Source organism: Penicillium waksmanii, assembly GCF_028829765.1.
Source record: "Penicillium waksmanii strain IBT 27052 chromosome Unknown utg000007l:1.0-4314555.0:1.0-4317578.0, whole genome shotgun sequence".
Taxonomy (NCBI): Eukaryota; Fungi; Ascomycota; class Eurotiomycetes; order Eurotiales; family Aspergillaceae; genus Penicillium; species Penicillium waksmanii.
In genome coordinates this window covers 4,240,969-4,267,808 of record NW_026643253.1, presented here as the reverse complement: position 1 = coordinate 4,267,808, position 26,840 = coordinate 4,240,969, and the positions used below count along the sequence as shown (strand labels likewise).

The 26,840-nt window shown below is 45.7% G+C and overlaps 12 protein-coding genes across 12 annotated transcripts; 6 read left to right on the top strand and 6 right to left on the bottom strand.

Annotated features, from left to right (window-relative positions):
- Window positions 1–418: 418 nt before the first annotated feature.
- Window positions 419–983, top strand: N7481_008433 (uncharacterized protein; the record flags this gene model as incomplete). Its single annotated transcript, XM_057267652.1, is given in 2 exon segments — window positions 419–658; window positions 669–983. Coding segments are annotated over 2 exon segments (555 nt in total), but the record flags the coding sequence as incomplete, so codon positions are not given.
- Window positions 984–2,118: 1,135 nt separating this feature from the next.
- N7481_008432 (uncharacterized protein) lies at window positions 2,119–2,747 on the top strand (the record flags this gene model as incomplete). The annotated part of the gene is made up of 2 exons (XM_057267651.1): window positions 2,119–2,443; window positions 2,503–2,747. The coding sequence occupies 2 exons, from the start codon at window positions 2,119–2,121 to the stop codon at window positions 2,745–2,747; spliced, it is 570 nt and encodes a 189-aa protein (XP_057121852.1).
- Window positions 2,748–4,825: 2,078 nt separating this feature from the next.
- Window positions 4,826–5,884, bottom strand: N7481_008431 (uncharacterized protein; the record flags this gene model as incomplete). Its single annotated transcript, XM_057267650.1, has 1 exon — window positions 4,826–5,884. One exon carries the CDS (start codon window positions 5,882–5,884, stop codon window positions 4,826–4,828), a length of 1,059 nt encoding a protein of 352 aa, XP_057121851.1.
- Window positions 5,885–9,005: 3,121 nt separating this feature from the next.
- Window positions 9,006–10,118, top strand: N7481_008430 (uncharacterized protein; the record flags this gene model as incomplete). The annotated part of the gene is made up of 3 exons (XM_057267649.1): window positions 9,006–9,205; window positions 9,331–9,963; window positions 10,025–10,118. The coding sequence occupies 3 exons, from the start codon at window positions 9,006–9,008 to the stop codon at window positions 10,116–10,118; spliced, it is 927 nt and encodes a 308-aa protein (XP_057121850.1).
- A 1,222-nt stretch (window positions 10,119–11,340) lies between these two features.
- N7481_008429 (uncharacterized protein) lies at window positions 11,341–12,560 on the top strand (the record flags this gene model as incomplete). Its single annotated transcript, XM_057267648.1, has 4 exons — window positions 11,341–11,411; window positions 11,463–11,697; window positions 11,747–11,815; window positions 11,877–12,560. 4 exons carry the CDS (start codon window positions 11,341–11,343, stop codon window positions 12,558–12,560), a joined length of 1,059 nt encoding a protein of 352 aa, XP_057121849.1.
- Window positions 12,561–17,035: 4,475 nt separating this feature from the next.
- Window positions 17,036–17,857, top strand: N7481_008428 (uncharacterized protein; the record flags this gene model as incomplete). Its single annotated transcript, XM_057267647.1, has 1 exon — window positions 17,036–17,857. One exon carries the CDS (start codon window positions 17,036–17,038, stop codon window positions 17,855–17,857), a length of 822 nt encoding a protein of 273 aa, XP_057121848.1.
- A 167-nt stretch (window positions 17,858–18,024) lies between these two features.
- N7481_008427 (uncharacterized protein) lies at window positions 18,025–18,915 on the bottom strand (the record flags this gene model as incomplete). Its single annotated transcript, XM_057267646.1, has 1 exon — window positions 18,025–18,915. The coding sequence occupies one exon, from the start codon at window positions 18,913–18,915 to the stop codon at window positions 18,025–18,027; it is 891 nt and encodes a 296-aa protein (XP_057121847.1).
- Window positions 18,916–20,845: 1,930 nt separating this feature from the next.
- Window positions 20,846–22,339, bottom strand: N7481_008426 (uncharacterized protein; the record flags this gene model as incomplete). The annotated part of the gene is made up of 1 exon (XM_057267645.1): window positions 20,846–22,339. One exon carries the CDS (start codon window positions 22,337–22,339, stop codon window positions 20,846–20,848), a length of 1,494 nt encoding a protein of 497 aa, XP_057121846.1.
- A 568-nt stretch (window positions 22,340–22,907) lies between these two features.
- On the bottom strand, window positions 22,908–23,739 carry N7481_008425 (uncharacterized protein; the record flags this gene model as incomplete). The annotated part of the gene is made up of 2 exons (XM_057267644.1): window positions 22,908–23,599; window positions 23,652–23,739. The coding sequence occupies 2 exons, from the start codon at window positions 23,737–23,739 to the stop codon at window positions 22,908–22,910; spliced, it is 780 nt and encodes a 259-aa protein (XP_057121845.1).
- A 591-nt stretch (window positions 23,740–24,330) lies between these two features.
- N7481_008424 (uncharacterized protein) lies at window positions 24,331–25,053 on the bottom strand (the record flags this gene model as incomplete). Its single annotated transcript, XM_057267643.1, has 2 exons — window positions 24,331–24,942; window positions 24,994–25,053. 2 exons carry the CDS (start codon window positions 25,051–25,053, stop codon window positions 24,331–24,333), a joined length of 672 nt encoding a protein of 223 aa, XP_057121844.1.
- A 423-nt stretch (window positions 25,054–25,476) lies between these two features.
- N7481_008423 (uncharacterized protein) lies at window positions 25,477–25,854 on the top strand (the record flags this gene model as incomplete). The annotated part of the gene is made up of 1 exon (XM_057267642.1): window positions 25,477–25,854. The coding sequence occupies one exon, from the start codon at window positions 25,477–25,479 to the stop codon at window positions 25,852–25,854; it is 378 nt and encodes a 125-aa protein (XP_057121843.1).
- A 139-nt stretch (window positions 25,855–25,993) lies between these two features.
- Window positions 25,994–26,694, bottom strand: N7481_008422 (uncharacterized protein; the record flags this gene model as incomplete). Its single annotated transcript, XM_057267641.1, has 2 exons — window positions 25,994–26,363; window positions 26,426–26,694. 2 exons carry the CDS (start codon window positions 26,692–26,694, stop codon window positions 25,994–25,996), a joined length of 639 nt encoding a protein of 212 aa, XP_057121842.1.
- Window positions 26,695–26,840: the final 146 nt, after the last annotated feature.

Here is a 26,840-nt window from a genome sequence, read left to right as displayed (position 1 = left end):
GGAGTACAAGAATCTCATTATCTGTACAGGGATGATCAGCTGCTGCTCATTTTGTCAGCTTAACCTACTCGAAACATGAAACCCACCCGTAGGACTAGTCTGTGACTCACAGGAATGTGCCTCTGGTACTGGATCTGTTGTTTCTGAACTCGTAGTTGAAAATACGGCTAAAAACGTAGCAAACCCGGTTCTTATACTTTCAATAAGCCTTTGCTGGGCGGTAAAACCAGGAGAACTTTCGTCCCAATCATTCGATGAAGCGGAATTATCTGTTGCATCCCACAAAGAAAGATCATCTGCAGCAGGGAAAATGGACTGTAGGCATTTTGGAAAGAGTGAGAACTGCAGACAAGCCATGAGTATCGTCTGGCGGGCTGAAGATGCTCACAGTGGTGATTCTTATAAATAAGTAGTAGGTCTCCGGTCTGGTTTGAACCGGGGTATCAAGTCCGCGATTGAGCTCGCATTACTTCAAACATGGTACGAAATCCTTCCTCCGTTAGTAGCTTTAGACCTTAACCTGTGGCAGGAAATTCATATCGATTTCCTTCTTTTCCCATCCCAGACGGCTTTGAAAGCATTGCTACAATTGCGAATAGAATCATTCTTTCAATGGGAACTGATCCCCCAGAATGCGCTGAGTTCAGATGCTCAAAAGGTTCGACGAGCTTTTCAATCCCTTCAAAGATACCCGCGATTTCCATGGCGTCATTATCGATGACGATCTCCTCTCTTATACCACAGAGATACTGGTCAAGTCTCTCAGTCGTTCAACTATTGAGAGGCTATCAACTATCACCTGGCATTTCAATTCATCGGGAAGCTCCAGTGAGGGTTTACACAACTTCCTTCGTTGTCCAAGCAAGAATATACACTGGGAATCTATCTACCAATCGTACCAGACGATGACAAAACAGAGAATCACCTTCAGGGAATTCAAAGCCTCGCATGACTTTCTCCTTTATTCGCCCTTGGGGGGTTGAGAATGGATAATTGTGACATTACTCAGTAGTAGCTTATGAGCCAGAGAAAGTGTTTTATCAATTTGACTAGCCAGCTACCACTTGTGACTTGAAGGCATCAAATCGTTTAGGTGAGAGTCTGCGTTTTTTATGTTGCTATAGTAATGTAGACTGGGAGGCGATTCACCAATCGTACATCTGTTCTCCCTCGTGAACAAAGTCTCACTGAAACGGCATTGAGATCATTGTTGCAGTTGAGAATTGGCGCTACTCCATGAGAGGAAGCTATCCTGCGAATATCTCAGTCAAGACCCTATATTGATCTTACAGGCCTGTCAGGTCCTGCGAGCTATCTGGAACGAGGACAGAGTGGCCATAGGTGATGTAATTTTGTCTGCCTGCGTGAAAACGCTTGTAAATTCTCTCGGTTTTAATGTGTTTCTTAACTTCGGCTTACCTTGATGGAAAAGACCCACGGTATCATTCTGACTCGACCCCACTGGTTTAACTCCTCATATTGGTTCAATACACAGAAATAGCAGTCAATAAATGGCTAGGACAGAAATTATTAAGTAAGCAATAGCTCAAGGGCCACAAGAAGTATTGGTGCTTGTGAAGGCGCCCGTTGCCTGACCTTACCCCGCACTTGCCGCAGCTTCCGAATGAGGTAACCATTATAATGGATACTCGATTGAGTATAAAGGTCTCGTTTCTTGTTTTGCCATCTCTTTCTTCTTGTAACACAATGAGTTCCCATGCCCGAGTGTTTCAATTTGAAGGTGGCGATTTAGAGTATATCCAATACCTTGAATCCAGGCTTCTGAAAGCGGAAAACCTGCTTTCCTCCTCACGTTCAGGTCGCCATTACCTTCCCTCGAAACCATCAAGTGGCCAGCAAAATTTCATCAATCTATCAGACAGCTCCTTTAACAATACTCGCATCCAAAAAAGAACGACAAGGTTTTCAACCGGCCCACCACAATGGGAAAAGGAACTCACGAGATTTGTTTCATCCATAACTCTTGCTGTAAGATGGGACGATTCCCGAAAAGCCACAGGTTTTGCTACCATCAATAAAAACAGACTAGCAATCCAATTACTGCTTGGGAGGCCTACCAGCTCTGTTACAGATCTCGAGCCTTACCATGAAGCGACAATGTCGCTCCAGGCTACAGATGACACGGAAATGGTCATGAGAGGTTGTCGATATGGAAGATTTGTTGTTCACTGCGAAGAGGACGGTCAATTTGCCATGCGAATAGCCAAATATCAGCAACTGGTCTTTGTTTGTTATTGCACCGTCCTCATTTTTGTTGGAAATTCTAAAGATACTGTCAATTGGATGATGCGACAGTTTATCAGTGATTCCGATAACAAGAATCTCGAAAAATATCGATCCGGTTGTTTGTGGGTCAATCGGTGCGTGGTCGAGCTCCTGAAGCGACGATGGGGCTATAAAAGCTGGGAGCTTTTCATGCTGTGTGGGTCGAAATTTGTGATCTACCAGCTATTTAGTGAATGTTTCCTAACATATGTCTAGTTGCCCAGCCAGTTCACCAATATGCTCGGTTTGCAGATCACCGCAAGAGTTTTGAGATCTTCATCCAGTCACTAGGGGACGGCCAGGAGACTGGGATTTTTGAAGAGGGATGGGTACCTTACTGTCTTCCTTGCATTGTGAAATTTATAGCAGGTGACGCAATAGAGTATGTCTTTATTTATGGCTGCATTCTGCTTGATGATTCTGACGATCCCGAAGATTATCCCAAATATGCAAATGTTTAGGTTACGACCTCAATCTCATATCTTGGATATATCGTGTGTTTTTCATGGCCTCTAATCCATTTGATTACATGTTTGAGCGGCCAGATACGGAACCTGTCAACCTATTCGCTTATACGCAATGATCATACTTGGAAAAAGTCCTTCATAGGCGAAATGCACATTATACTCTTCTAGGCTTTTGATGGGTCTCCCGCAAATAAGCAATCAGACTCCGGAGTCAATTCGAATGGACCTTTAGTGGCAGTATACCACCCGGGAACAACCTGAAATTGCCTCCCATCCTTGATAATCTGAGGCTGCCCTGAAGATATTTGGATCGGTATGAAGTAAAGCTCCTCGGGGGGGTAAGGATCGAACGGCGTGTAAGCTGAGTATCGCCACATTGTAAAGCCCAAGCCCTACCTTATTTTAGTACATGAACAATGAAAAGCAGAAAGAGTGGCTTACATCGAGCCCCAGGGATTGCAGGAGTGGCTTAACCAGAGATTCAATCCTGTTTCGTAAATATATCCGATTGCCTTTCTCGTCCACTACATAGTCTAACCGCAGCTGAGATTGATTGATCCAATCAGCTAGAGCCTTCCGGCACATCTCCGCTTCGGCATTCAGAGGTAAAGGGGCCGCCATTGTCGTAGGTATTTGTGACTAATCAATCGCGAAATCGGATCCTGATCAGCGGTGCCGCGATTAGCGAAGCGGCTCGAAACACCTAGCTCCCTCATTCCGTTCGCGGCTCACCTTGCAGTTGCAGTATCGAAAAAGAATTCGGTCAAGCTCCTGATAACAAGGAGGAGTGGAGGGATTTCGTGAGGCTGAGGCTTCGTTGGGCCAAAATCGCCCGTTGGTGTGGGGTTGCGTTGCAAACTTCGCGATACCCCTCCCCGGTTTGTCCATCACGTGCCATGTGGGGTAACCTCGCGGCAATAGCATGAGCAAATAAACACGCCTGGCGTGCTTTAGGATATGATTACTATCATAGCAACATTTACAGTCAAACATTATTTGCCTATCCTCGGTACATGGCAACGGATATCGTGGTTTCATCCAGAACTGATCTTGCTTTCATATTTGTATCTCTTTTGCCATTTGCTAAGGTTCCTTAGGAAGGGGGCATTTGCGTTTAGCTTGTCATTCCACCGTTGTGTAGAGCGACAAAGTTTCAAAATATGCCTGGGGGTACCTGAGGTACGGTAAATTTTCTTACTTTTATCGTTTTTCCCCGGGAGAGAACTTGTCAGCAAGAAAGCGGCGTGATGATTAGGAGCAAATATATAAAGATGGCTGCCTGACCTCGCCTACTACTAATTATTTTCCTTTTACATCAAAGTCTGACTGCATTCATCTATGTATCCCTCAACTATGGGTATCTGGTCGGCTTTCCAGTATATTTTAAATAAATACATCAAATGCCTGTGGGCCTTCGAAGAGGATACGGCAACAATTGCAGGTAAATTTCTCTGGCAGTAAATGCAATCTAAGCACCGTTGCCTACTCAGCAGTGCAATCAATTGAATCTAATCTAGGGGCGTCTGGGTACCTTGAATTACTGCCTCAAAGAGCCTTCCTTTCTACCGCTAATCCACACGGACGCCACGTTTAAATTTTCTTTCACTATCAAAATGTGAACGGTTAGTTATTCGTGAATGTTCTGATTTGATACTAACTAGCTTCCGCAGTCTAATATACAAAAAACGCTATCTTCATTATACTTCCGCGCTGGTCTTTCGAAAAATGCATTAGTAAATAGTGTTCACCACGGTCTTGCATTATGTTCAAGAAACAAAACCGTAAATGATGTTTGTTATTAGTTCTTGAAGTGTGTGATTACGCCATAAATACATTTCAATCATCTTTCTTATACAGTGCTATCTCTCCTAGCTTGGAGGTTTAACGCAAATTCCAGAGTCCGGATTGATATTCAGTTCGGACTAAGGCGACTGTTAAAGGCCCATGAGCATTTTGCAAAGACTACATGATCAAGGAAGGCTTATATGAAGAATATTTCAGTTTAACTGCCAACCTAAAATAGGCGAATGAGAAAATGTATCTTATTTCGACACACCTTGAGCGTCGCTTGCTTACCACGTTTGTGTGGGTTGCAGGCTTTTTATATCTAGCTCATCGATGGCAGTTGTGACCGAGGAATTTGCGATGTCAGACCTTTCAGAGGCAATAGCCCCGGTGCAACTTCGTTCCAGAAACGTAATGCGACCCGAGATAATGTCGTGGAGAGGATGCTTTGCTGTTAGTCTCCTTTCGGTAGCCAAGAGCGTAATTCGATAGGAACTGATCGCCTTCGCTTTTTCTTCTTTCTTCTCATACAGTTGACCTAACTTCATCATCCCGGTAGTATAGTCAGGGTGCTCATTGCCACGAGAATGCTTTACTTTCTCGACGGTCTCTAGGGTGAGTGCTTTAGCTTCATCCAGACGACCTTGACGCGTATAGGCCCGGGCAAGCTTACTACAGCCCACGAGCACCCTGAGATGATCCTCGCCGAGGCTCTGTCTTCCTGCGGCGATTCCTTCAACTAAGATTTGCTCGGCTTTCTGTAACTCGCCTTCCTCTATGTATATCTTCGACAGATAGCACAGTGCCCAGAGTGTGTAAGGATGTTCCTTCCCCATTTGGGCCATGCGACCCTTGTAGACATCTTCCATCAAAGCCTTCGCGACATGAAGCTGTCTCAAATCAAGAAGAGCCATTGCCAAATTGTTTTTTGTTTCAAGTACCCTGAGATCATTTGAATTCAGCATTTTTCTCCGAATTTCTAATATACGCTGATGTATATCTCTGCTTTCAGTATACCTGTGCCAAGAGCCTAAGGTTACGCCTAAGTGGTCTAGCGCATTCAGCGTGTTGTCATCGTCTCCACCAAGGTGCAGACGTATTTTCTCTGCAGTCTGTTGTTGAATTTCAAGTGCTTTACAGTATTGGCCATTGAGCCAGAATGATTGACCAAGTGAATCTATGGCTTGTAGAGTTTCGCGATGTTCTGATCCTAAAACCTTCCGTCGAGAGTTAACAACTCGTTCTTGCAAGTTGATGGCTTCTTTAAGACGACCCAATCCCCATAGCACCCCTGTAAGTCCCAATATAGCGGACATCGTCTTTGGGTCGTTAACTCCGACCAACATGATTAATGAGTCTTTCGTTAGCGAGAGATAGTAAGCAGACTTAGTAAAGTCACCTATCTGAGCATATAATATTCCATACTTTGCGGTATTCTGTATCATCTCTCGCAGGGCGAAAACCGAAGTAGGTTGCAGAAGTAGCATGAATCGACTATATCTCCCGAATCTGAGGCTGTGAAACTCCCTAACCTCTATTGGACAGGACTCTAAACATAAGTCGAGATGAGGAATTAAGCTCCTTCGAAAAACAGATTGAGATTCTCCGTTGTCTTTGGGCAATACTTCGATAGATGCTATGAGAGTATAGAAAGATATCACTGCCTATAGACTCCTCTCCTTTGCGGGAATACGGTCCCTGGCCTAAGTGTGAATCAAAGGATGTAACGAGAAGCTTTTCTCATCTTTCGTATAGATGATCAAGGAAGATACGTACAGCTTACGTAGAGCTTCTCTGATGTACAATGGATGTATACCATTGGGTTTTTGCTTCAGGATTCTAGGAAGTAACCGGGGTGGTTTTATGCGACCAACAAAAAAATTAATGAGTTGAGACCGAATAGATTAAACCGATGGTTGATATGATTGTTCTCGCTCCAGATCCAGGCCTCTCTCGAAAATTTCAACTCGAATTGAGTCAAAATGAAAGAAGCTCACAATGTTCAAAATTTTAATTGTATCAAGGCTGGAAACGGAGTTTTGAATAGCAATGTTCTGAAAGGAGAAGTCAAACGCCGTGAAGATGTCATCGTTTTCCGTGTGATGTTTGGCAGAATCTTTCGAAATACGTCCGCTTTTTTTCTCTCGACGGCTTTCTAAGAGGTGTTGAAAGAAGCCGAGATATTCTGTTACATTGTACAACTTATTGTATATCGTATTCCCTGCTTGAATGACCGCCAGGGCTAGATAACCTAAAGCCTTAGTGATGTCGTTTGCCGCTGTTTTTGTAGGTGGGTCCTATAGAGGGACGATATCTGTAACTTTTATGAGTAGTTGGAAAGCTTCTCGTTCTTTGAGCCCTTTGACTTCCAAACTTCCGATATTGCCTTGCCTTCGTAGGCTTGGATTTCTTGTGGTGACGAGAATATGACCTGTCTCACTAGGCACTAAAAGGCCCTCAAAATTTATATCAGGGCTGTCTGCGTTGTTAATTATGAGAAGCTAAGGTTTCCTAGCCTGCGAGAGAAAGTGTTTGCCAGACTCCACAGTTGCCTCGAGGCCGCCTTTCCTTCCGATACTGTAGAATGACTCTTTCGTAGTTTGATTGGAGGACGCATCAATGGTAAAAATTGCCTAATAGCTGTATTACGTCAGAATAGGAGTAAATATATAGGCTTCGCGATTTCTTACTATCTTCGGTTGTCCTGGGCATATTTCGCAGATAATTGTGTCTTCCCAGAACCACTAATTCTATAAAGCACAAACCGTTTCTGTCGTTCCATTAACAGTGGGCGTTTTTCCGGTTCGAAAGCCTTTTGGAGAGCTCTGATTATCTTATCCTGTCCTATGAAATCAATGGAAACAGCGCATAGAGGGTTAAAATGCTGATTTTGCTGGACAACACTGTCGTCAACAATCTTGCTTTCCTCCAATAGTGGTATCTTGTCCGGAATATCAAGGAATAGCCCAGTCAGTTCCGAGGCCTTACTCCGCCGCAGGCGCATAAGAGATTCTATGGCTTCTTTCTATCGGTATGCGATTATTTCTGGGGCTGAACGGCAATATTTTTTCAGGGCAGATATGACAGTCCGGTAAGGAGGTGAAGATTGGATAAACTTGACTATGTCTGAGTGATTTGAGTCTATGATCCTATATCGTTCTGTGTCATACCAATAAGGAGCCGCAGAGGATGGTTTAACTATGAAACAAACACTATATCCCAGTGATGTCGTCAATCCCTCCTAAAATAGGTAAAAATGTATTTTCTTTATAAGTGGAGCAAATTGGTTGACAATAACTTCTAAAGCATGCACCGTAATTAATGGTTGAGTACTATCGCCTGGCATAAAAGCTGCAGCTTTAGGGTCGCAGACTGACAAGAACGAGGGACACAAATCTAACCATTTTCCAATGTCAATGTGATCATGTGGTGTGCTGAAGAATAATATAGCAAATGTTGAAACGTAAATAGAATTGAGGTGAGAGGTTTAGGAGGACGTTCGGCTTGCCGAATAGATGAGCGCACTTTTTATAATAATGCCCCCGAGTCCGTGGCAGACAAAGATTATAGGCCGTTGAGAAACATTTGTCAAACTTCTATCGGCCTCAAGATCTGCGACTAGCGTAGTCGCGTTGGCTTGGATATTGTCTATAAAGCCTGGTCCGGTAAAAAGAAACGGATTGGAGTTGTAATCGAACGTAAGGACTCTTGCATTGTGAATGTTCCGAGGCAAGAGGTCTCTGAGCCATAGAACGCCTTCTTGCGGGTGAGTCCAGGCTCCTGGCGAATTCTCATTCAGGCCGTGAACTGCAACAATACTACCCAAAGAAATTGTCAGTTACTCACGTGATAAAGACGCTGTTGAGATTCTGTCCTTACTCGACGTCAATAGTGGTTGGGTCTTGATCGGCTTCGCGATGAGGAGGCTGTTAAAAATATATTGTCTGAAGGCCCAAAGGCATCGTGCAAATAATTAACTGTTTCGTTGATATCTTCTGCCCCGGTATCTCTGGTCGTAGAATGGGGAAGGAAGTGGGGAGAAAAAGTTGGGGGTCGGCGTGAAATGGACAGCACCAGCGCCTATATGAGTTAGTACCTGTGTGGCCGAAGCTGGCGGCAACTGGAACAAAAAGGGATGTTAGTTGCTCGTTTGCTCTGCTTTCTTGTACTAAGTGTGTGATTTCACTGTATTAGCTTCGAGGGTGGCGTAGGTATCTTCTTGGCGGGCGCGTACATTGACCGCCGGATGAAAACAACGCGAGCAGGAAAAAGCGGTCATCCCCCGCGCTTTTATTTCTTTCTCAAATCCACCACAATAAGGGACAGACTAACCAAGCTTATCACCTGCCATGATGGCAACAGTACTTGTCATCTGGGCTATTCTCATATGCATTTTCTCCTGGCTCTGCTATCTTTCCTTGAACAAATTAAAGGAGTACTTTGTGAGTGAGTATTCCGGCTGCGCAAATGGCCCAACTTATCGTCTCTCAGAATGATTCTGCCTTTGGCTCATACCACGGTTGTGAGCTACCACCCGAGCTCCCTAAGAAATGGCCACTTGGTCTTGATCGTATCAAGGATCTCTGGGAAACGAATGCGGAAGGTCGCCTTCTCGTATATCTTTGCAAGGTTGCCGAAGATTATAAGCCAGGAAACAATCTTACCCAGTATTTATTATTTGGACCCAGAGCTTTTCATTTGCTGCATCCTTCGAATGTTGAGACCGTTTTATCTACAAATTTCAAAGGTGACTTGACTCTTCAGATTACAAAGTGACGCTCCTGCTAATCAGATTCTATGGGGTCGGATGGATAGACTATAGGTTCGGCGCCAGACCTAAAATCTTTGTACCCTTGCTGGGAAATGGGATCTTTACTCAAGAAGGACTTGCCTGGAAACATTCAAGAGAACTTCTGCGAAAGCAATTTATTCGCGTTCAGTATCAGAACTTGGACGACTTTCGCGAGTATGTTGATAACCTGATAAGCCGCCTACCCTCAAACGGCATTGTTGATCTCCAGCCATTATTTTTTGACATGACATTAGATACTGCAACAGCTCTTCTGTTCGGTAGATCGGTCTATAGTCTGAGGGCGGGTATCGATCAGCACGAGGAGAACAGACTCTTCGCAGAAAGCTTCGATATCGCGCAAGAGGGTCTCGCCAAACGCTTTCGTATAGCACCCTGGTACTTCCTCTACAATCCTCTATCATTCCGGAAAGCATGTGCTAATGTGCATCGATTTGTAGAGAGTTATATCACGGAATCGAACTTAGAAAAGGTTGAGGACCATGAAATGAAAAAATACGGGTTCATAAAACAGATCGCTGAAGAGTCTACAAGCTTGGAAGAGCTCCGCGACCAACTTTTAAACGTTCTGCTTGCTGGCCGAGATACAACTGTATGCTGTTTGTCCTGGACGTTGTAAGTCTTGAATCCAAAATTCGCATTACATTCGGTATTAACTTTACTGCTCTCTCCTTAGTCGACTTCTTGTTCGCCATATTTACGTAATAAAACGTTTGCGGCAAGAAATCACATCTATTATGGGTGGTAGCTCTATGCCAAGTAGGGACTAAATTAAGAAAATGCCATACCTTGCTTGCGTCATCAAAGAGAGTGAGACGAAAGTATCTTTATGACCATTACAGAGCTAATCACTGATATATTTACCGATTAGGTCTTCGTCTCTATCCCCTAGTTCCGCTGAACAATCGCGAAGCGGTGCAAACTACCCTTCTACCAACAGGAGGGGGCGAAAAGGAGATAAACCTATGTTAGTAAGAAAGGGTGAACTCGTGGTATTCTCGCAATATATGAATTTGCGAAAGAAGAACATATATGGACATAATGCATATGAATTTCGCCCTGAAAGATAGGAAAGCGGTGAACTTGCGAGCGTTCGCTGGGCTTATTTCCCTTTTAGTGGCGGACCAAGGCAATGTCTGGGAGAGGATTTCGCCCAGATGGAGATTTCTTATACTATAGTGAGGCTCCTGCAAACCTTTTCACGGGTGATGTTACCCGCGGGAGAACCCGATGAGCCAGTCGGGAGCGAAAGACAGCGACTCACACTTGTCCTTTCGAGCGCCGACGGATGTAAGGTGGAAATCTACAAGGAAAAATGAAATTATGCGTTGTCGTCAGGCAAGCCAACCCGAAAATAGAATTTCTAGTATTACTCTAGGTTCTGGTTTTCTCAACTCGCACTTTTACGGGCTCGGGCAGGATAAATTTCCTATAATACACATGATATGAATAGAAACGACATTGGTGTTACAGACTATACTAAAAGGCTCTTGAATTAATCCTTCGGAACTAAACATTACTTTTTATTTTTGCCCCATTGCTAGTGTTTGACCTAATTTCCAATGTCGAAGAGCACCCCAGTGACGCTTTACTTCCTGAGAAATCTTCATGTATTATTGTGTACTCGGACCTCGTGTGGAGTTGGGCCTAAACACCTTCGCGGCGCATAACGAAACAGTCACCCGCGACGCCTAGTAAAAGGCGCTGAGTTTCCCCCTCTAAGCCAGGCCAAGGTCAGTCGTCTGGCCGTTACATTTGAAGCTATAAATATCACATCCATGCCTAGCGCCCGCGCTAATGCATCGTTGGTCACGCAGTGCTTGTCAAAGCAGAGCGGCTAGACGATAGCCTATGCCCCGGTAAAACAAAGGACGATCATAGAAAGGAGTCACTAATGACATATATTGGGCGGTCCCAAGCAATTGAACTTGTCAGATTTTCTTTCTCAATGAATTTTCCACCAAATGAAAAAGCAAGTGGAATGTTAAAATAATGGACTATACTCACCGAAATTATGGCATACAAGAGCTTTACCGTCCGGCAAACGAGCCTGTTGAAATTAAGTGAGTTTGGGTCAATTGAGCCAACTCAAAATCTGAATAACAACCAAATAGTATCGTTGCTGTGTACGGGTTAAACGGCCATGCAACAGAAACGTGGACAGCAAAAAGAGAGGGAACATGCTGGCTGAACAATCCGGCGTACCTGCCAAGATATATCCCACGCGCTCGAGTCCTCGCCTGGGGCTATAACGCTGGCATTTGGTCCTGGAACGGAAAGACGCCGAGCTCGGACAGGATATTGCAACATGCGCAAACATTAGTTTCTCAGCTTGAGTCCGACAGAGATGTGGGTATCTTCTGAATGTAATAAACAAGAAACTGCTAACGAGTAATAGCTTGAGGATGCAGCACAAAGACCCATTATTTTTCTATGCTATTCCCTTGGGGGGATCATCGTCAAGAGAGTGAGTAAATCAAAGCAGACCACCGTATGGCCGAAATTTCCCATTAATGCTCTATAAACAGGCGCTGGCATACGCTGAGAGTCGCCCCAGACTTACCTATGTTTATTCCATTTACATATGCACTTTCGCTATTCTTTTCTTTGGTACCCCCTACTATGGATCCAACAAAGCCAACCTACTAGGCAGTCTTCAAAGAATGGCATCGCTCACGATTCCAAAAAACGTGATAGAATTTGAAACAGGGCTGGTTAATTCGCTTGAGAAGGAATCCGAGACTCTGCAAAATATCACCGACCAATTTGCGCCTCTGATGCCCTGTTTCCGTATCTTTTTCTTTTGGGAACAGGAGAAAACCGATTTGAAATACAAAAGGGATTATATTGTGGATGAAACAAGCGCAGCGCCGATCCTTGACAACACCGAGAGATGCGGTATAGCGGCCGATCACCAAGGAATGTGCAAATTCCAAAGCCCTGGAGACCAAGGGTTCAGAACCACAGTGGCAGCTTTACGTCGTTTTGCTCGAGAGGCACCAAACGTGATCCAGAGAAGGTATCAAAGGGCTATAAACTTGCAGCAGGATGATAGGATGTATGAAGCCTCGGAACTATTAGGGGCGACTCACAGAGCACAGGTCGTGGGTTACTGTCAACCTGTTTTGCTTCCATCTCAAACCGCGAACGGTGTCTTCCAGGGAAAAATCGACGATTCAAAGAAGTATACTCCATTCGAAACAAATAACTAGGATCTGTTTCCTGATGCTTAAAGGCTAGTAGTTTTAGATACTCTTCATGCCTCAATCAGGTTGTGCTTCAGAATGTTTATAAATTCCACGTTGTTTCTAATCCCTGTGATTTGCCAGGAAATTAGTAGGTCGGGTCAGTCGTTGACTACTCTCTTCCACAGTTACAGTATCGAAAACGATCTTGTCTTCGAGTAGTAAATATCATTCACTGCTTATCTACGACTAGGGAGAAAATTGTCGCATAAGAACACTCTAGTTTACCATTCTTCCAGTCCAACATTTTACCTGCAGCCAACTTCACAGCGTCGTGTGAATTTAGTGAAATAATCAGTGATACGAAATTCTCGAATCGTGCACGGCATATGAGGAGGAATAAAGATGGGAATGGCATTCGAATCAGAATATTTATCAAATTTATATCTAAGTCTTGTATAGTCGACAAATCGGCAATATCAGATGGTCGGTGTCGCAGTTACGCGCCGGCAGGTTCAGGAAAAGCGGCACCATGAATTGATAGCACAGGGCACAGAAATTCGACATTAGACGCTGCGCTATAATTGCTTTGACACAGAACAACCAAGTATAACCCAGATTGGGAGCGGCTAGTGGCCCCATACGACTTGCCGCCAGCCTAAGACCCAGAGAGTTGCATTTCATACAAGCGAAGGCTGGTTGGTTGATCGGCCAGGAGTGGTGACGCTGATCAGCGGAGATGGGGGCGGCAACTTCTCATCCAGCTTCAACAATGGCAAAACCTAGAATTGGCTTCGTGCAGTTTCTTCTGCCAGGTTAGACTTCTTAATTTTGTAACCGCCGCTCTGAGGGAAGCGCTTAGGAGCGAAAGCAACTAATAGACTGGATGGTCTCGAGATCCTGCGGCGGATGAAACATCGTTCCTTTTTTTCCAGCAGTGATATATCCACTGGTCGCATACGCGCCAAAGACCTGGGGACTGGTCATCTCCTTCGCGGCGTCGCAATACAACACAGAGCCATACACTCAACCTTCAAACCCAGAAATATCCGAGAGTGTAGTATATGTAGCTGTTTACTCAAAAGCTCGTTTGAAGACTAATATGTCCGTGATTCTTCCCGAGCCTCTCGCCTCTTCCATAGCGATAGCGTTGAATGAGATTGAGCGCTTACCGAAACTGCTTATGTCTCATGGACCTAGCCACAGATGCGCAACCAAGCACTTGGTGTCATCATTGATAGCAAGAGCACGTCATCAGAGACATATGACTGGTATTTTCAAAATTTAAACTCAGCTTCCACTCGTCTCCTTTCTATACCATTAGTGTTGTTGCCGCTATATAGGTGCCAACATGAAACATGAGGTAATTGTCATTCAAGGCATATTTGGTCTTTCACGAACACTACCGCGAGTGATTTAGCGCCAATGTCGATTGTGCGAGCAACGAAATGCAGCAAGTCGAAGCGGGCCGGAATAATTATCCAACTAAAACTACTGGTAGCACTGAGACGGGCAATTGGGTAAAATTTCATCCGAAGAAGCCAGTGGTCTTTATTTCTCGACTAGACCTCGCCAAACGCGGGTTTGGGTTGGGTTTTGGCGAGGCCTACCCTCGACCTTCGAACCCTGAAGCATCAGGGCCGCAATAAATATTGTATGACTGACCACTTTAGTGTCCGTTCTGGTGTGAGGATGATGAACAACATTCATTGGTCTCTGGTGATCGATATTTAGGCGAAACACCACGACCGAACCCCAATGTCACCAATATTGGCCACCGTCTCATTTAGTACACGAACCGGGCTGCTTCTAGACATCCCGATCATGATGCAAGAGGGGGGAAACGGCCCGGGCACTTGGCCGACACTCTTAACTATGACGGAGACTGTCACCACGTTGTTCGCAGCGATACTATCAAGGATAAAAATAACTTCGCGCCTAGTTCAATGTTTCACCTCTTCTGTCGTTACAATGCTTCTTTGAGCGCTTTGCAAGAATGAGCGCTATTGAAAACATCTCAGGTTTCATAGTCATAAACATAGATTCATTTCCAGTAAATCTGTTGGTTGATGGGATGAATCGCATGGCTGCACTAATGGTGTCAAGGTCAGACATTATTCCACCGGCCGCGCGTTTCATGCCGTGCCAGTTCATGAAGCGTCGCTTATCCAGGCCCGCCGTGGTGCATTCCCTACTACTACATGTGCTACTATAAAATAATAGTAAGCCCGCGGCCTTCAAGTCATATCATCTCTAGTTCATGTGTCGCTTAATTTCATGTGAGAACGTCTACTCTTGTTCATTTCAACTCAATCGTCCCTTAGTCTCCGGCTTCCATATAGCATCATTCCGGTCTTGTCCCCGCTCTCTTTCATCCGACACCAATTCACTCCTCAAAGAACGACGCTGCACTCGGAAAGCTGTACTATCTGCTATACTTTCCTTACGACAATGGTGCCTGGCTATTACCCCACTGTTATGCGTGAGCCCCACGACGATGAGCATTATGTAATGAAAGCTTATGAGAGGCATTTAAGCCGCTGTACCCATTGTGTTCGTCACCTTGGAATACGAGGAAAGGGCCAGGCATTGTGTGACAGGGGCTACAAATATGCCCGTGATGTTGCAAACTATATTTTCGCACAGAATGGAAAGTGCCTTTCCGTTGTTGCAAGCGAGAGAGGAAGGCGCGTACAAGTCAAAATTCCCCGAGCAGATCTAGGGGTCCGCAGCCTGCTGGCGGCTATTGAGGATGGCCTAAACCTTTACTCCCAAAAATCTATTACTGGCGTTCCGTGCCACCATATTCGCCAACGGCAAACAACTACGAGCCACATGCAATCACGACATCAGCCGCTGAAGCTCAAAACATACAAAATAATTGAGCGGAGGCCGCAGCAGCTCGAACCTCAGGCCTTTCCTCGTTGCATTCTGCGCAGACATACGGGGCATCCTGCGATATACAATACAGGTTGTGTTGGTCAGCCAGAGTCCCAATGTGAATTCTGTCACAGTTATCGGGTCGTTGAGAGATATCCACGTACACGGGCTTGAGGGACATTGGATTAACTATGGCGTCTTGCAGGGAAGAGGGCTAGTGCAAATGGTAATAGTCTCAGTATCTTTGCTACAAGATAGCCGGGCTTTCTGTGGTAGGAAACTGGGTAACCAATAACGCAATAGGGTCTTGGTGGTCGTGCATCTAGGGGTGAATCTCACCCGGTGACGTAAGGCTAAAGCGGCGCTCACCCGGGCGGCACCCACCCAAATACCGCGATGATAATTGTTGAGTATCACGTTGGTCGAGCCTATGAAGGGGATCATCAAGAGACATATAAATAGATGAGGAGCCCACCTCCAACAAGACAGTCAACTCAACTTAATACAATCTACTTATCTCAACAATTCTACCTGGCTCAACTTTTGGGGTGGTTAAGAATGTTTTCACGCGAGAATATTTCTGGCTGAGAATTTTTGGGAAATATATTTTTAAACTAAACTTAAATTTACCAGAACAAAACATCCATCGGTTCTAATTTTCTATAGCACATAAGATTATAATTCTATAAAATTCAGGAGTGAAAAAATTATACCCATCAGAATATTCCTTCGACTAAATATTCTGTTAGTAGAATATTCACTAGCTTCGGGTGGGGCGCTCGTTGGCGTCTCGCTTGATCGTCAGCGTTTCGCCGAGACAAATGGCGCAAACCAAAGGTACATTTCACCACGGTTTTCGTACAACGTAGATCCCCCACGATATACATGGTCTCTCGAACTCCTACTTCCTAGGATATGCCACGGTTCTCGGATCAGCGAAAATACCCACGATGTAGACGGTCCCCTGAACTCCTGTTTCCTGAGACAAGCCACGGTTCTCGTACCCAGCGAAAGTTCCCCGGATGTAGACGAAGCTAGTCACAGCTGGACAGTTATCCGCTGACACGAAGAATCTAGTACACACGACGCCGCAACTAGCGTAGGAGTAGAGTATTCACCGGCGCTAGATATTTCTAAGCGATTGGCTATGGCGGCGCCTTAGGCTATATTGATACGCGACATGTTAACGGGTGGATTTTCTCCGAAGCTGTCGTCCAATTACTTATTCCAGCCTCATCAACTGTTACGACACTATAATTACTACACATTCAACAAAGCCATTGTGATTATTTTTAGGATCTCCTTCAGACCTCTAAGGAATTGCTGTCCAGTTGCTTTGTTTCAGATTGCTAACTTCTCAGCTAGCGCGCGCGAGATGATACTTGAAATGTCACATGTTCAGAGATCATGTCCAAGAATACACTTCCATTTACAACTAGGAACGTAGATTTTGACTTATAAAAGGAAGATGATATGGTTTCAATTGTGAAAAAAATTACTATTCATTGTCTTATCTCGACTGAAACAACTATATCTTCACTATTCAGTGTCTTAATACTTTGATATACCGTTCTCCTTCATTAACGCTACGCTCTTCTCACGTCCTTGTCTAAATATCAAACATGCTCAACAAGAAAAGATCCCACAACCTGCAGCGCAGCTCCCTTTCAGCACCCAGGCCGGCAGCACCTCGAGCAGTACCAGGGGTGGCACCCGTGATAGTACCCGCGGTAGCATACAGAGGGGCCTCCAGAACAGCACCGGCCGCAGCACCGGCCCTAGCACCCGCCACAGCATACAGAGGAGCATATAGAGCAGCACCTGCAGTATCTCCAAGAGCAGCACCTCCTCCCAGCTCTCGGGGAAGGACACAGGGTGGCGCCATGAAGGGCGATATGGCCCTAGCACCCAGAGCGGCACCTAGGGCGACACCTAGAACAACACCCGCTCCCCACGGTCACAGAGGGGACGAGTGGTACAAAGTCTTCGTACCAGAGTTCGACACAGTAGCCTACGATCCTCTGGACCCTCCCAAGCGATACCACACTGGTATCTTCGTTGAAACAGACACAGAGACTCTCCGAGGAGCGCTATTTCACGTCACCGGAGACATCATCGCCAACAGCGGCATGCGGTTCGAAGTGAGAGACAACTATGTTCCTGGAGCGTCCAGGTATTTTCACAGAACCACAGAGATTGGATGGATTCGCAAAGCCGATTATCCGAGAATAAGGGGTATCTTGGAAGCCTTGCCCAAACCGACCAAACAGCAGGGAATTGACTTTTGGAGCAAGGATCCAGCTAAGCGGAATAAGCTTACTTGGACGAAGCAGAATGGGGATCTTTACGGCCCCGGCGAACAACGGCGGCCAATCATGAAGTGTAATGAATGGACGCATCAGCTTGCGATTCCGAAGTTGCGAGGCGAAAGAATTTTACAATAGCTCAATTTGAAGCATCTATTTGTCAATGTTACAGTAATTATGGCGATGAAAAATTGCAAGTAGATTTTGAATTAGGATACCTGGTCTTTTCTTTTGTTTTATTTATCTTTTTTTTTCTTCGTGGTTAAGAAAATACATCGATTTCGTTCTAAACATAGCAACGTACTTCACCAGCCTAGATCCTTGTCAATCAGTTGCATTACGGCCATCTCGGCGGGCCATACTTGAACAAACTCCTGGACTCGCCAGGACCAGTCTTCTTCCCACTGGAAATTGAGGGGGTCAGATGCACAAAAAAATTCCCAGAAGTCAGGGAACCAACCGGAATTCTCCCAATCGACCAGTACGATGTCAAATGATCGCCCACCTTGATCGTTTGGGCGACTTGTATTCTCCGCAACCATAATGTTCTTCTGCTGAACGTCCCCATGCGTCAATGTGGGCCGGTGACCTTGAAGGACGCGAGGGAGGTATTTTTCGTAAAAGCGAGCCTTGTAGTCTGGCAGATTATTGCGTTCGACCAAGGCTCTATAATTACCGACAAGGCCCACAATGAAGGCAGGTTCGCCGGAGAAAGGCCCTAGAAATTTCTCATCGCCATGTTGGCTATAGAATAGGTAGTGATGTACGCCGCCCCCGTCCAGGCCTCCGAAAGAGTCGGGCCATGGAGACTCGGCCTTTCGCATTGCGTCGAATATTTGTTGGAGTTTGGTGATAATGTCATCCTTCTCAGAGTGCGCCAATGATGGCCAAATGGAATTCAGCTGCACCCCGGGAACGCGTTGCATGATTAAGAAAAGTTGTTTGGAATCATAATACATCGCGTACAGTCGAGGGGCCGGAACTTCTGGGACGTGTCGTTCAAGGTAAACCAAAGCCTGGCCTTCCCAGGTGTTTATACAACCTCCATATTTTACAACAATATCGTCATTCACAGCCACAATCTTGGAGGCCATGGTTTCCCACAGAACATTGGTGCAAGCGCGGATTTCATCTGTTGTAGGTAGAGTAGGCAGAGGCTGGGAGTTCTGAAAAGGGACAACCACTGGTTTCCACATCGTGAACAGAGCAGGCGTCGATGGAGGCAATATTGAAATATGGATGATTGCCTGAATAGAAGGTGAACGAGCGGTGAAAGAAGATCAGCCACAGAAGTTCAGAACACAGCAACCCCCGACCTCGACCACCCGTGCCGATTTTCCGGTCATGTAGTTCCCACCAGAATTGTGGGTATCAGGTCCCACACGTGATCTATGAGTCACATCTACCTGCTTGTTTTAGTGGTAAACGTCATAGCAAAAAGTACATGTCACGTGATGCTATCGACATTACGCTACGGTCACGTGATTAGAATCATTATCTCTAGGCAGCGTGAGCTATCCCTTCCCTTCACCGAGGTGATCGCCTGAGAAGCCCTAAGGGAAAAGGGGTCACTCCCAGTGCGGACCTGATAAACCAGTCATATTCCTTAGGCTGCCGGGCCTTCTGTTGCCATCACACACCCAGGAACTACAATTAAATTAGGAATTGAGTGATGTTGAGTGGATCGATAACGGCAAGAGAAAGCTTCTGCCCTTCGCCCACATTTTCTCAAGCTGCCGCACAACAGAGCTTCTCTGACACCGGACTACCAAATTTACCAAATTCGCGCTCTTCGGCGGATGGACTGTAGAAAGGCTCTTTTCTGTCATGGATAGCAAACAATGGCTCAATCTATTGACGTAATGATCGGACTTCAAGCAAGCAAGATATCGTGGGCAAACAGAAGGTCAGGCCGAACGGTCCGTAGTAGAACAACTCTATGTCCCGGCACCAGAACTACACTGCGCTCGGACCACGCCAAAATGTGGGCCAGGTAGCTTCTAAGCGATTTACACCAGGCGGCGCATCCAATCCACGTCCATCCTTACGCGCCGTTGGTGACCAACGGTCGCAGGAGGTGAGAACAGTTCAATACTAGATCTAGACGTCGAAATAGCTCGTGGTGTTTCCCCCTTCCGTGTTAGCACAGTGATGTGCGTCATCATGCAGAGTCAAATGCGACCTAATACAGGGGTAGCAGGGGTGCCGATCAAAATCACATCCCCATCAGGTTACCAACGGATATAAACATGCATCTGAGGTCATGTGGCTGTAATTAATCACGATATCCCAAGTATTACTTTTTTTCGTCAGACTAGACGAAGTTTGCCCTTGCGGACGACTGCTGTATGGCCCTGCAGGAGCTATGGTTGGACAGAGCTGAGAACAAACCAGAGCATTTCGGGCTATCGGGATGGCCCGTTAAGGTATATGCCGAAACTCTCCCAGGTCGATCGCCTGTCTCAAGTGGAAAGAGTCTCTACAAATCATATTGGAAGAGGTCGGTAATGATAGTTTCGGGGAACGCGGAAGTGGATACCCGTACCGGTCATTCGATCTGGTGCTATCAGGCTTGGCCCTCGTGTACCTCTGGGACTTTTCTCTAGCTTGGAAGATCACATTTGAATCGTCTCTTCGCGCACCTAGAGCGTGGTCTACGCAGCGGCTGTTGCATAGAGGGAATTTTCGGGTGGGGCCATGAACTGAACTCATTGGCTTGCCTCTGGGTGCTGGCGCCCGGAAGAGCTTCCCCGAAACTAGTTCTACCGCGCCAACCCCTGAAATGAGCTCGTACATTGCCGTACGATTATTACAAGATACCAGTAAACAAAATCGGCATAAATTGAGAGTAAGACGAAATGTGTAATCAAAAGCAACAAACGCAAACTCTTTCCGAGAACGAGACCTGCTCGTCAATAACACGTCAGTACAATTCCTCCGCGTCAAGTGCGGTGGCGACCCCTGCGACTTCCCATCTGGAGCTGTTGGAGTTTTCCTTCTAGTAAACGGATGGTCTCGTCTTTTGAGCGACCTTTCTTTGAGTCTCGCGTAGATCTCCTTGGCCCGACATTGTTTCTTTTCATATGCTCCGATCTCGACGTGTCGCTTTGCGTGTCAACATCGTCCTCAGAACGAGCTCGAGCTCTGCCACGACGGCGACCTGAAGTCGGAACTGGCTTTTTTTCTCTGATTCGTATAGCGCAACGAGTAGCCATCATCAGAATCTGTGTCTGTTTCAATCTCAGACTTTATTTTCGCATGTCCATAACGCTTAGACGGTCTAACATCATCAAGGTCTATTTCACTATCAGTCTGTTCCCAGCCATGTCTAAGGCGATAGGCAGTTTCTAAATCCTCCGCTTTTTGAAAGATGACTTGATCGCCTTGAAGAGAGGAACCATTCGTGATGCGTCTGATGAACTGCCTGCCCTCCAAAGTGAACTTGCCGTCTTTCCATTTGACCCAAGCTCGGGTTTGCGGATAAACGGAGTTAGGCACTGGACGGATGAATGACAGAGGGTCAATGCCAACTTCATCGTCGTCTTCAACCTTCCAGCCAACTCCGCGAATATCTTCGACATGCTGTCGACCAAACTTCCATTCCTCGCATGGAATTCCATTCTTTATGAGATCCACTTTCTGACTTCCCCGAGTCTTGGTCGTAAGGACCTTTTCAACACGCTTTTGGTCATACATCTCATGAGATCCAGCTCTTATTCGATAAATTGGGGCAGAGCGATCTCCATAGCGGACAAAAGTCTGTGAACCAGTGCCTTTCGGCCACCAGAAGAGAACTTTACCACCACTGTGCCGACGTTGTTCCTTCATGGCTCTGGACTCCAATGAATCGAGGCCTGTTGGTCGGACAGATTCGGCCTCGGAATCATCCGAGTCACCAAGACCATCGGTCGAATGAAGATCTCCTCTCGTATCACCCGCAGCTTGAGACTCATCACCGGAAGTTTCGAAGTCTTCATCCGACTGCCCGTGCATTGTTGGATCCGGTCCGCATATGCTTTCGCACCAAGAAGGATGAAAGTTCCAGGTCCTTGGTAGGCGATATCGGCGATTGATCTTTTTGAGTAGATCACGAGTTCGATGAAACGCATCCCATGCCTCCTCTGGGCTATCTTTTTTTGCCAAAACCATTCTCCTGCAGGTATCTGCGATTGGATCATATGATCCGACTGGGACAGTCCCTTCATCAAGGTCAATTGCTCCATGTTCTTGATTGGCAGCGCGGATGTGTTGGTTGAGTCTTTCAAAAAATGGTTTGCAAGCGCTGGCATCGGGCTCCTCGGAATTGAAGAAATTCTCTATGGACTGAGCCTTCTCGCCACTTGTCTCGCGCTTAATAACCTCCTTCACCCACTTTTTAAGGGGAGGTGGCTTGTCCTCGACGGGTGGACCTTCATTCTCTGATCCATTGTCTGCGTCCGAGTCGTGTCCATCGGTATCACTAGCACCTGGGGCAAACTCTTCCCCTGGTTCATCGTGAGGTGGAATTCCCTCCTGCTCAGTGGTTTCCTCTCTGTCTGTGAAAGGGGTTTGCATGAACCGAGCATCAGGTGGATTGTCATTTTGATTTCTTGATTTTTTGCCTTTCTTATTTTTCGCCATAATGAATGATGATTGTGATCATTCTTTTTCGTTACCCAGGCAGTTGGTATTATTTGTAGTCTTGTCCTACTTCAAGGGAGTGAAGTCCACCAGGTTAGGACTGGGACAAATCTGGAACAGGTCAAACCTGGAACAGTTCACTACCGGAACAAGCCAATACTGGATCAGGTCAATACCGGAACAGGTCAATACTGGAACAGGAAAAATAGAAAATTAAGAAGATCTGGTATGAGACAGAGATGACGAAAGAAGACTGCGGGGCTCATCGACAATACAGTACACTCAAATTCGAAATTGCCTTCCACATTTTACACAGACTTTATCTCCGACCCTAGACTAGGCCAATACTAGCTGCGGCTATACTTCTTTGAGCGGTAATGTGGAGCCTGATCCTGGATTTGCTTTGCTGTCATTGGATAAAATGTCTTGGCAGCTGCCATGGGAGGCAATTGCAGATCTGTAGTACTTAGGCCAAGTCTTTTTTTAGGGAATTAGCGAGCGATTATCTTGAATAATAAATGAGGGCCCAGTGTGCCCATATACTGTAATCTAAAGAGTAGGCTTCTTTCTAGACAAACATCAGATCAAGGCTCGACGGTAGCGCTTTCAGGGAGCTTCTATAGACTGGGGTTCCTTCTAAGATCAAACGGCGAAGAGCAGGGGCAGAATTGCATATGAAATCAATCAGATCATGACCCACAAAGTAGCAATTTTGAACATAGAGACTCTTGATTTGGTCCAGTTTAACCCGACGAAAAAATCTGAGTAGGCTGACACTGTCCACTAACTTCAAAGTCGAGACTTCGACTAGCGCAGACTCCGCTAGATCCAGAAGCTCTTTATCCAAGTGACTGAGATGAGCATAGAAACCACTGACTTGCAGTGTGGTGATATGAACACCTTCATTTCGTGCCGCAGACATAGAACGAAGAATCGCTTCAAGGTGAAGGGGAAAAGAATCCTCCCAGCTCATATATGCCCTGGAAGTAAACCAGAGTTGGCCGAGCTTTCTTGATCCATCAAATGAAAGAAGAACGCTTTTCAAATTGGAGAACAACTTGATTGAGCGACAAAGGACTTCAATGTCGTGTCTCTCGTGTAATATGACATTTTGCTCCTCCAAAGTACTGGAAAAGTGTTTGTGAATACTCTTGTATGACATATCACAGCTTTTGCTTTCCCAGTTGAACTCTATGCGGTCTTTGCTATACTCTTCACGTGTATATATGCATGATTGGAAATAAGCAGAATCGCCGGTGGCTAGAAGGCGTGAGCGTCGGAAATGCAATACTTCATGTTGAGTGATACGTACACGGATCGATCAGTTCACTCGCCTCATAATGGATAGTCTGGACATGAGTCGCTAAGGTAGATAGCGCAATAGACTCCAGAGCTCTCATGCTTATTCTAGAAAAATGTAATTTGACTTTTCGAAACAAAGTCGGCACGCTGATAGTTCGGCATATCCTGCAGGTCATTGAAATGGCTTTTAGATCTGACACGGAGATATGTCCAAGGACCATTACTAAGATTTCCGTTGGTAGAGAGGAGAAGTAGCATATAGACATAATGGTCGTGGTTAACGTGCAATGTTTCAATGGATCAGTTAGCTCGGTTGTGACCTACGTGGGGCTAATCTTTGAAATAATACTAGCTTCTTCAGACCAGCGCAGATTCCAGTGCTGTGCCGATTCCAGTGCTGTGCCAATTTCAGTGCTGTGCCAATTTCAGTGCTGTGCCGATTTCAGTGCTGTGCCGATTTCAGTGCTGTGCCGATTTCAGTGCTGTGCCGATTTCAGTGCTGTGCCGATTCCAGGTCCGCGCCAATTCTAGTGCTGCGCCAATTCTAGCCCTGTGCCGATTCCATTCCAGCGACGATCCTGGCTCGTTGTCTTCCAAGGCGTAATTTGCTTTCAAAATGTTCTTTCAAATTTACAGGGACCCTATGATATCTGGAGATTTATAACAGTGATTTGGATTGTGCTGAGAGACTAACTAGTAGGGACAAATGGTGGTTGGCTATTGGTGACAATAGTCACAGAATCATCATCATCGTAGTCTTTGATGAAATCATTGTAAAAGTCTCCATGCTGCTGAGTTTGAGACAGCGCAGTTGAAGCTTCTTCCAAGGCCGTGCTCATTGCCTCCGCTGTCTCTTCGCGAGCTCTCAAAGCAGTTTGGAGATGCTCTATGACTTCTCGCTGTCCAACATTCTCCCGATGGAGCAGTGCAAAGTCATGTTGAGTGCCTGCGCCACCATGGTTCAGTAGACGAAGTAATTCATCTACTGCGGGGCTCATGTGTATGAGATTCTCCATTTGCTGTACTTTCTTTCTCTCGTCCTCTAGATCACGTCCTAGCGTTTGGCAGTTGCTTGCAGCACAGCGCAAGGATGCCTCGGCTTGTGATTTCGCATGTTCATACATAGGAATAGATCGTTCCAATTGTAGGCAATAGCTTCGGAGCCTCTCGTGCGCCGCACATTCATCGCTAATTCGATGTTCAAGTCGAGCTTGGTAGTGACGAGATTCTTTCTGTTGAAATAAGAGCTTCTCAACGAGAACAAAAGTATTGCGCTGGAAACTGCCCTCGCAAGTTTCTCTCTGTATATTGTTAGATATGCATATCATCAAAGCGCATTCGACTTGACTTACCTGGTTATGGGAGATGGGCGCAGAAGGGACAGACGCGTAGTCTTTTTGATGTTCTTCCATCTTGGCCAGATAGAGAAATCAGTCTTTGTGCAGTATCAAGAAGGTCAAATAGAGACAGGAGGCAAATTAAATACGCTGGCATCAGGACACGGGGAACCCGCGGCTTCTATCCGGGACCTGCAGCGCTAAGATGTAAGACAGAAGAGACTGTGTTGTGCTCAATCTGCATCTCGTACGCCAATATTAAGTCTGGTGCGCCGTATTTCAACCTGGTGTGCCGTATTTGAGCCTGGTGTGCCGTATTTGAGCCTGATATATCGTATTCGAGCTGGGTATGGCCATGGCGAGCGAGTTTCATGTGACCATTAGTCATGCACGGAATCGAGATGCGCACGTAATATATCTCACGATTGTGCGGAAATTACAGGTTTCATCTTGCAAAATCACAAACTTCTCGTTCTCGTCTATCCTTTCTCAATCATTATGTCTCATAGCGCTCGTCGGCTAGAACCGATTGCCGAAGAGCTTACGCCTGCAGACCACCATGTCCTTTGCTGCGGTGGAACCTCCTCCAACCTAGAACTACTTCAATCCAGACTTCAGAAATCCAAAAGAACATCCCCTGATATGAGGAAACAAATTGAGGAGCTCGCCTATGAGGCGAGTTATTTGAGGGCTGAGCTAAAATGGCATAAGGAGACGAAGCAGATATTCCTCGATCTACAAGAGAGAATGCATGCTATTTTCCAAACTATGGAGGACACACTTGCCAGAGCCACAGCTCGACTATATGAGTCTGAGCGGCGCTATTTTCAGTTATGGGAAGCCGATGGAGGGTTTGAAGATGGTGGAAGATTTTGATGTTATGTATCATCAGTACAGACAAAGGAGAGTCAAGATGGAAATCATGTACCTAAAGCAGTCTTCAAATATGAACAAGATTGAGTAATCAGATAACAGATATTTCTGGAAAATTAAAGCTCGAAGAAACCATTGACTCCTATTTATTCTCGAATTCTTTCGCCCTGCTTGTAATCGAAGCCCAAAATAAAGAAGACTCTTTCTCGTTGCTTCTAACTAGAGCAAGTTGGTCTTGCAAATGATTGATATCATTCGAAGCAACATGGACTTGACTTTTCAGTTCTTGAACTTGTACTCCAAATTGAGATTTTAGATCTTGAACTTGACTAGACAAGTAGTCGAAATTCCGCTTCATATCTTCCATTGTATCAAGCATGCTAGCCGATTTTACAGCGAATTCTTTCGCCATAGCCGAGAGAACATTGTTCAAGGGCCCTGCATTCTGGGTGATTGGGGTATTTGGGTAGAAGGGTGAATTGAGTGTCGCCATACTGCAGCGAGATGGTATACTATAGTGAGTTGGTATTAGCTTTTGCTTCGATATCGACTTATTGCATCTGTGGAACCTTACTGGTTCTCTGTGGTAGCTTCGTTTGGGACAAAAGTGTCGTTGAGACCTATGGTTGCATCCTCATTATATAGAGCAGACATATCATGAGGCGAGGAGAAGGGATTCATGGGTTCTTCATGGGGATACCCTCCTTCCATACCATCGGAGAAAGCATTTATTTCGATATCGGTCAGGGAAGCCAGATCCGATCGCCACTGGCGGTCGTTGAACGGGTCAGCACTAGTAGTGCCATAATCAATCTCAGAGGGGAAATCAGAAAAAGAAGACATGGTGATACATAAGAGATGGAGAGTCAAGGGGCGGCGATCCAGAGGGTTGGCATGCCTGCTTTATATGTAGAACAGAGGACTCGAGGACTCACTTTGCAGTACTGTTTTCAATGTCGCAGAGTAGACCCACTTTGCAAAAAAAATGA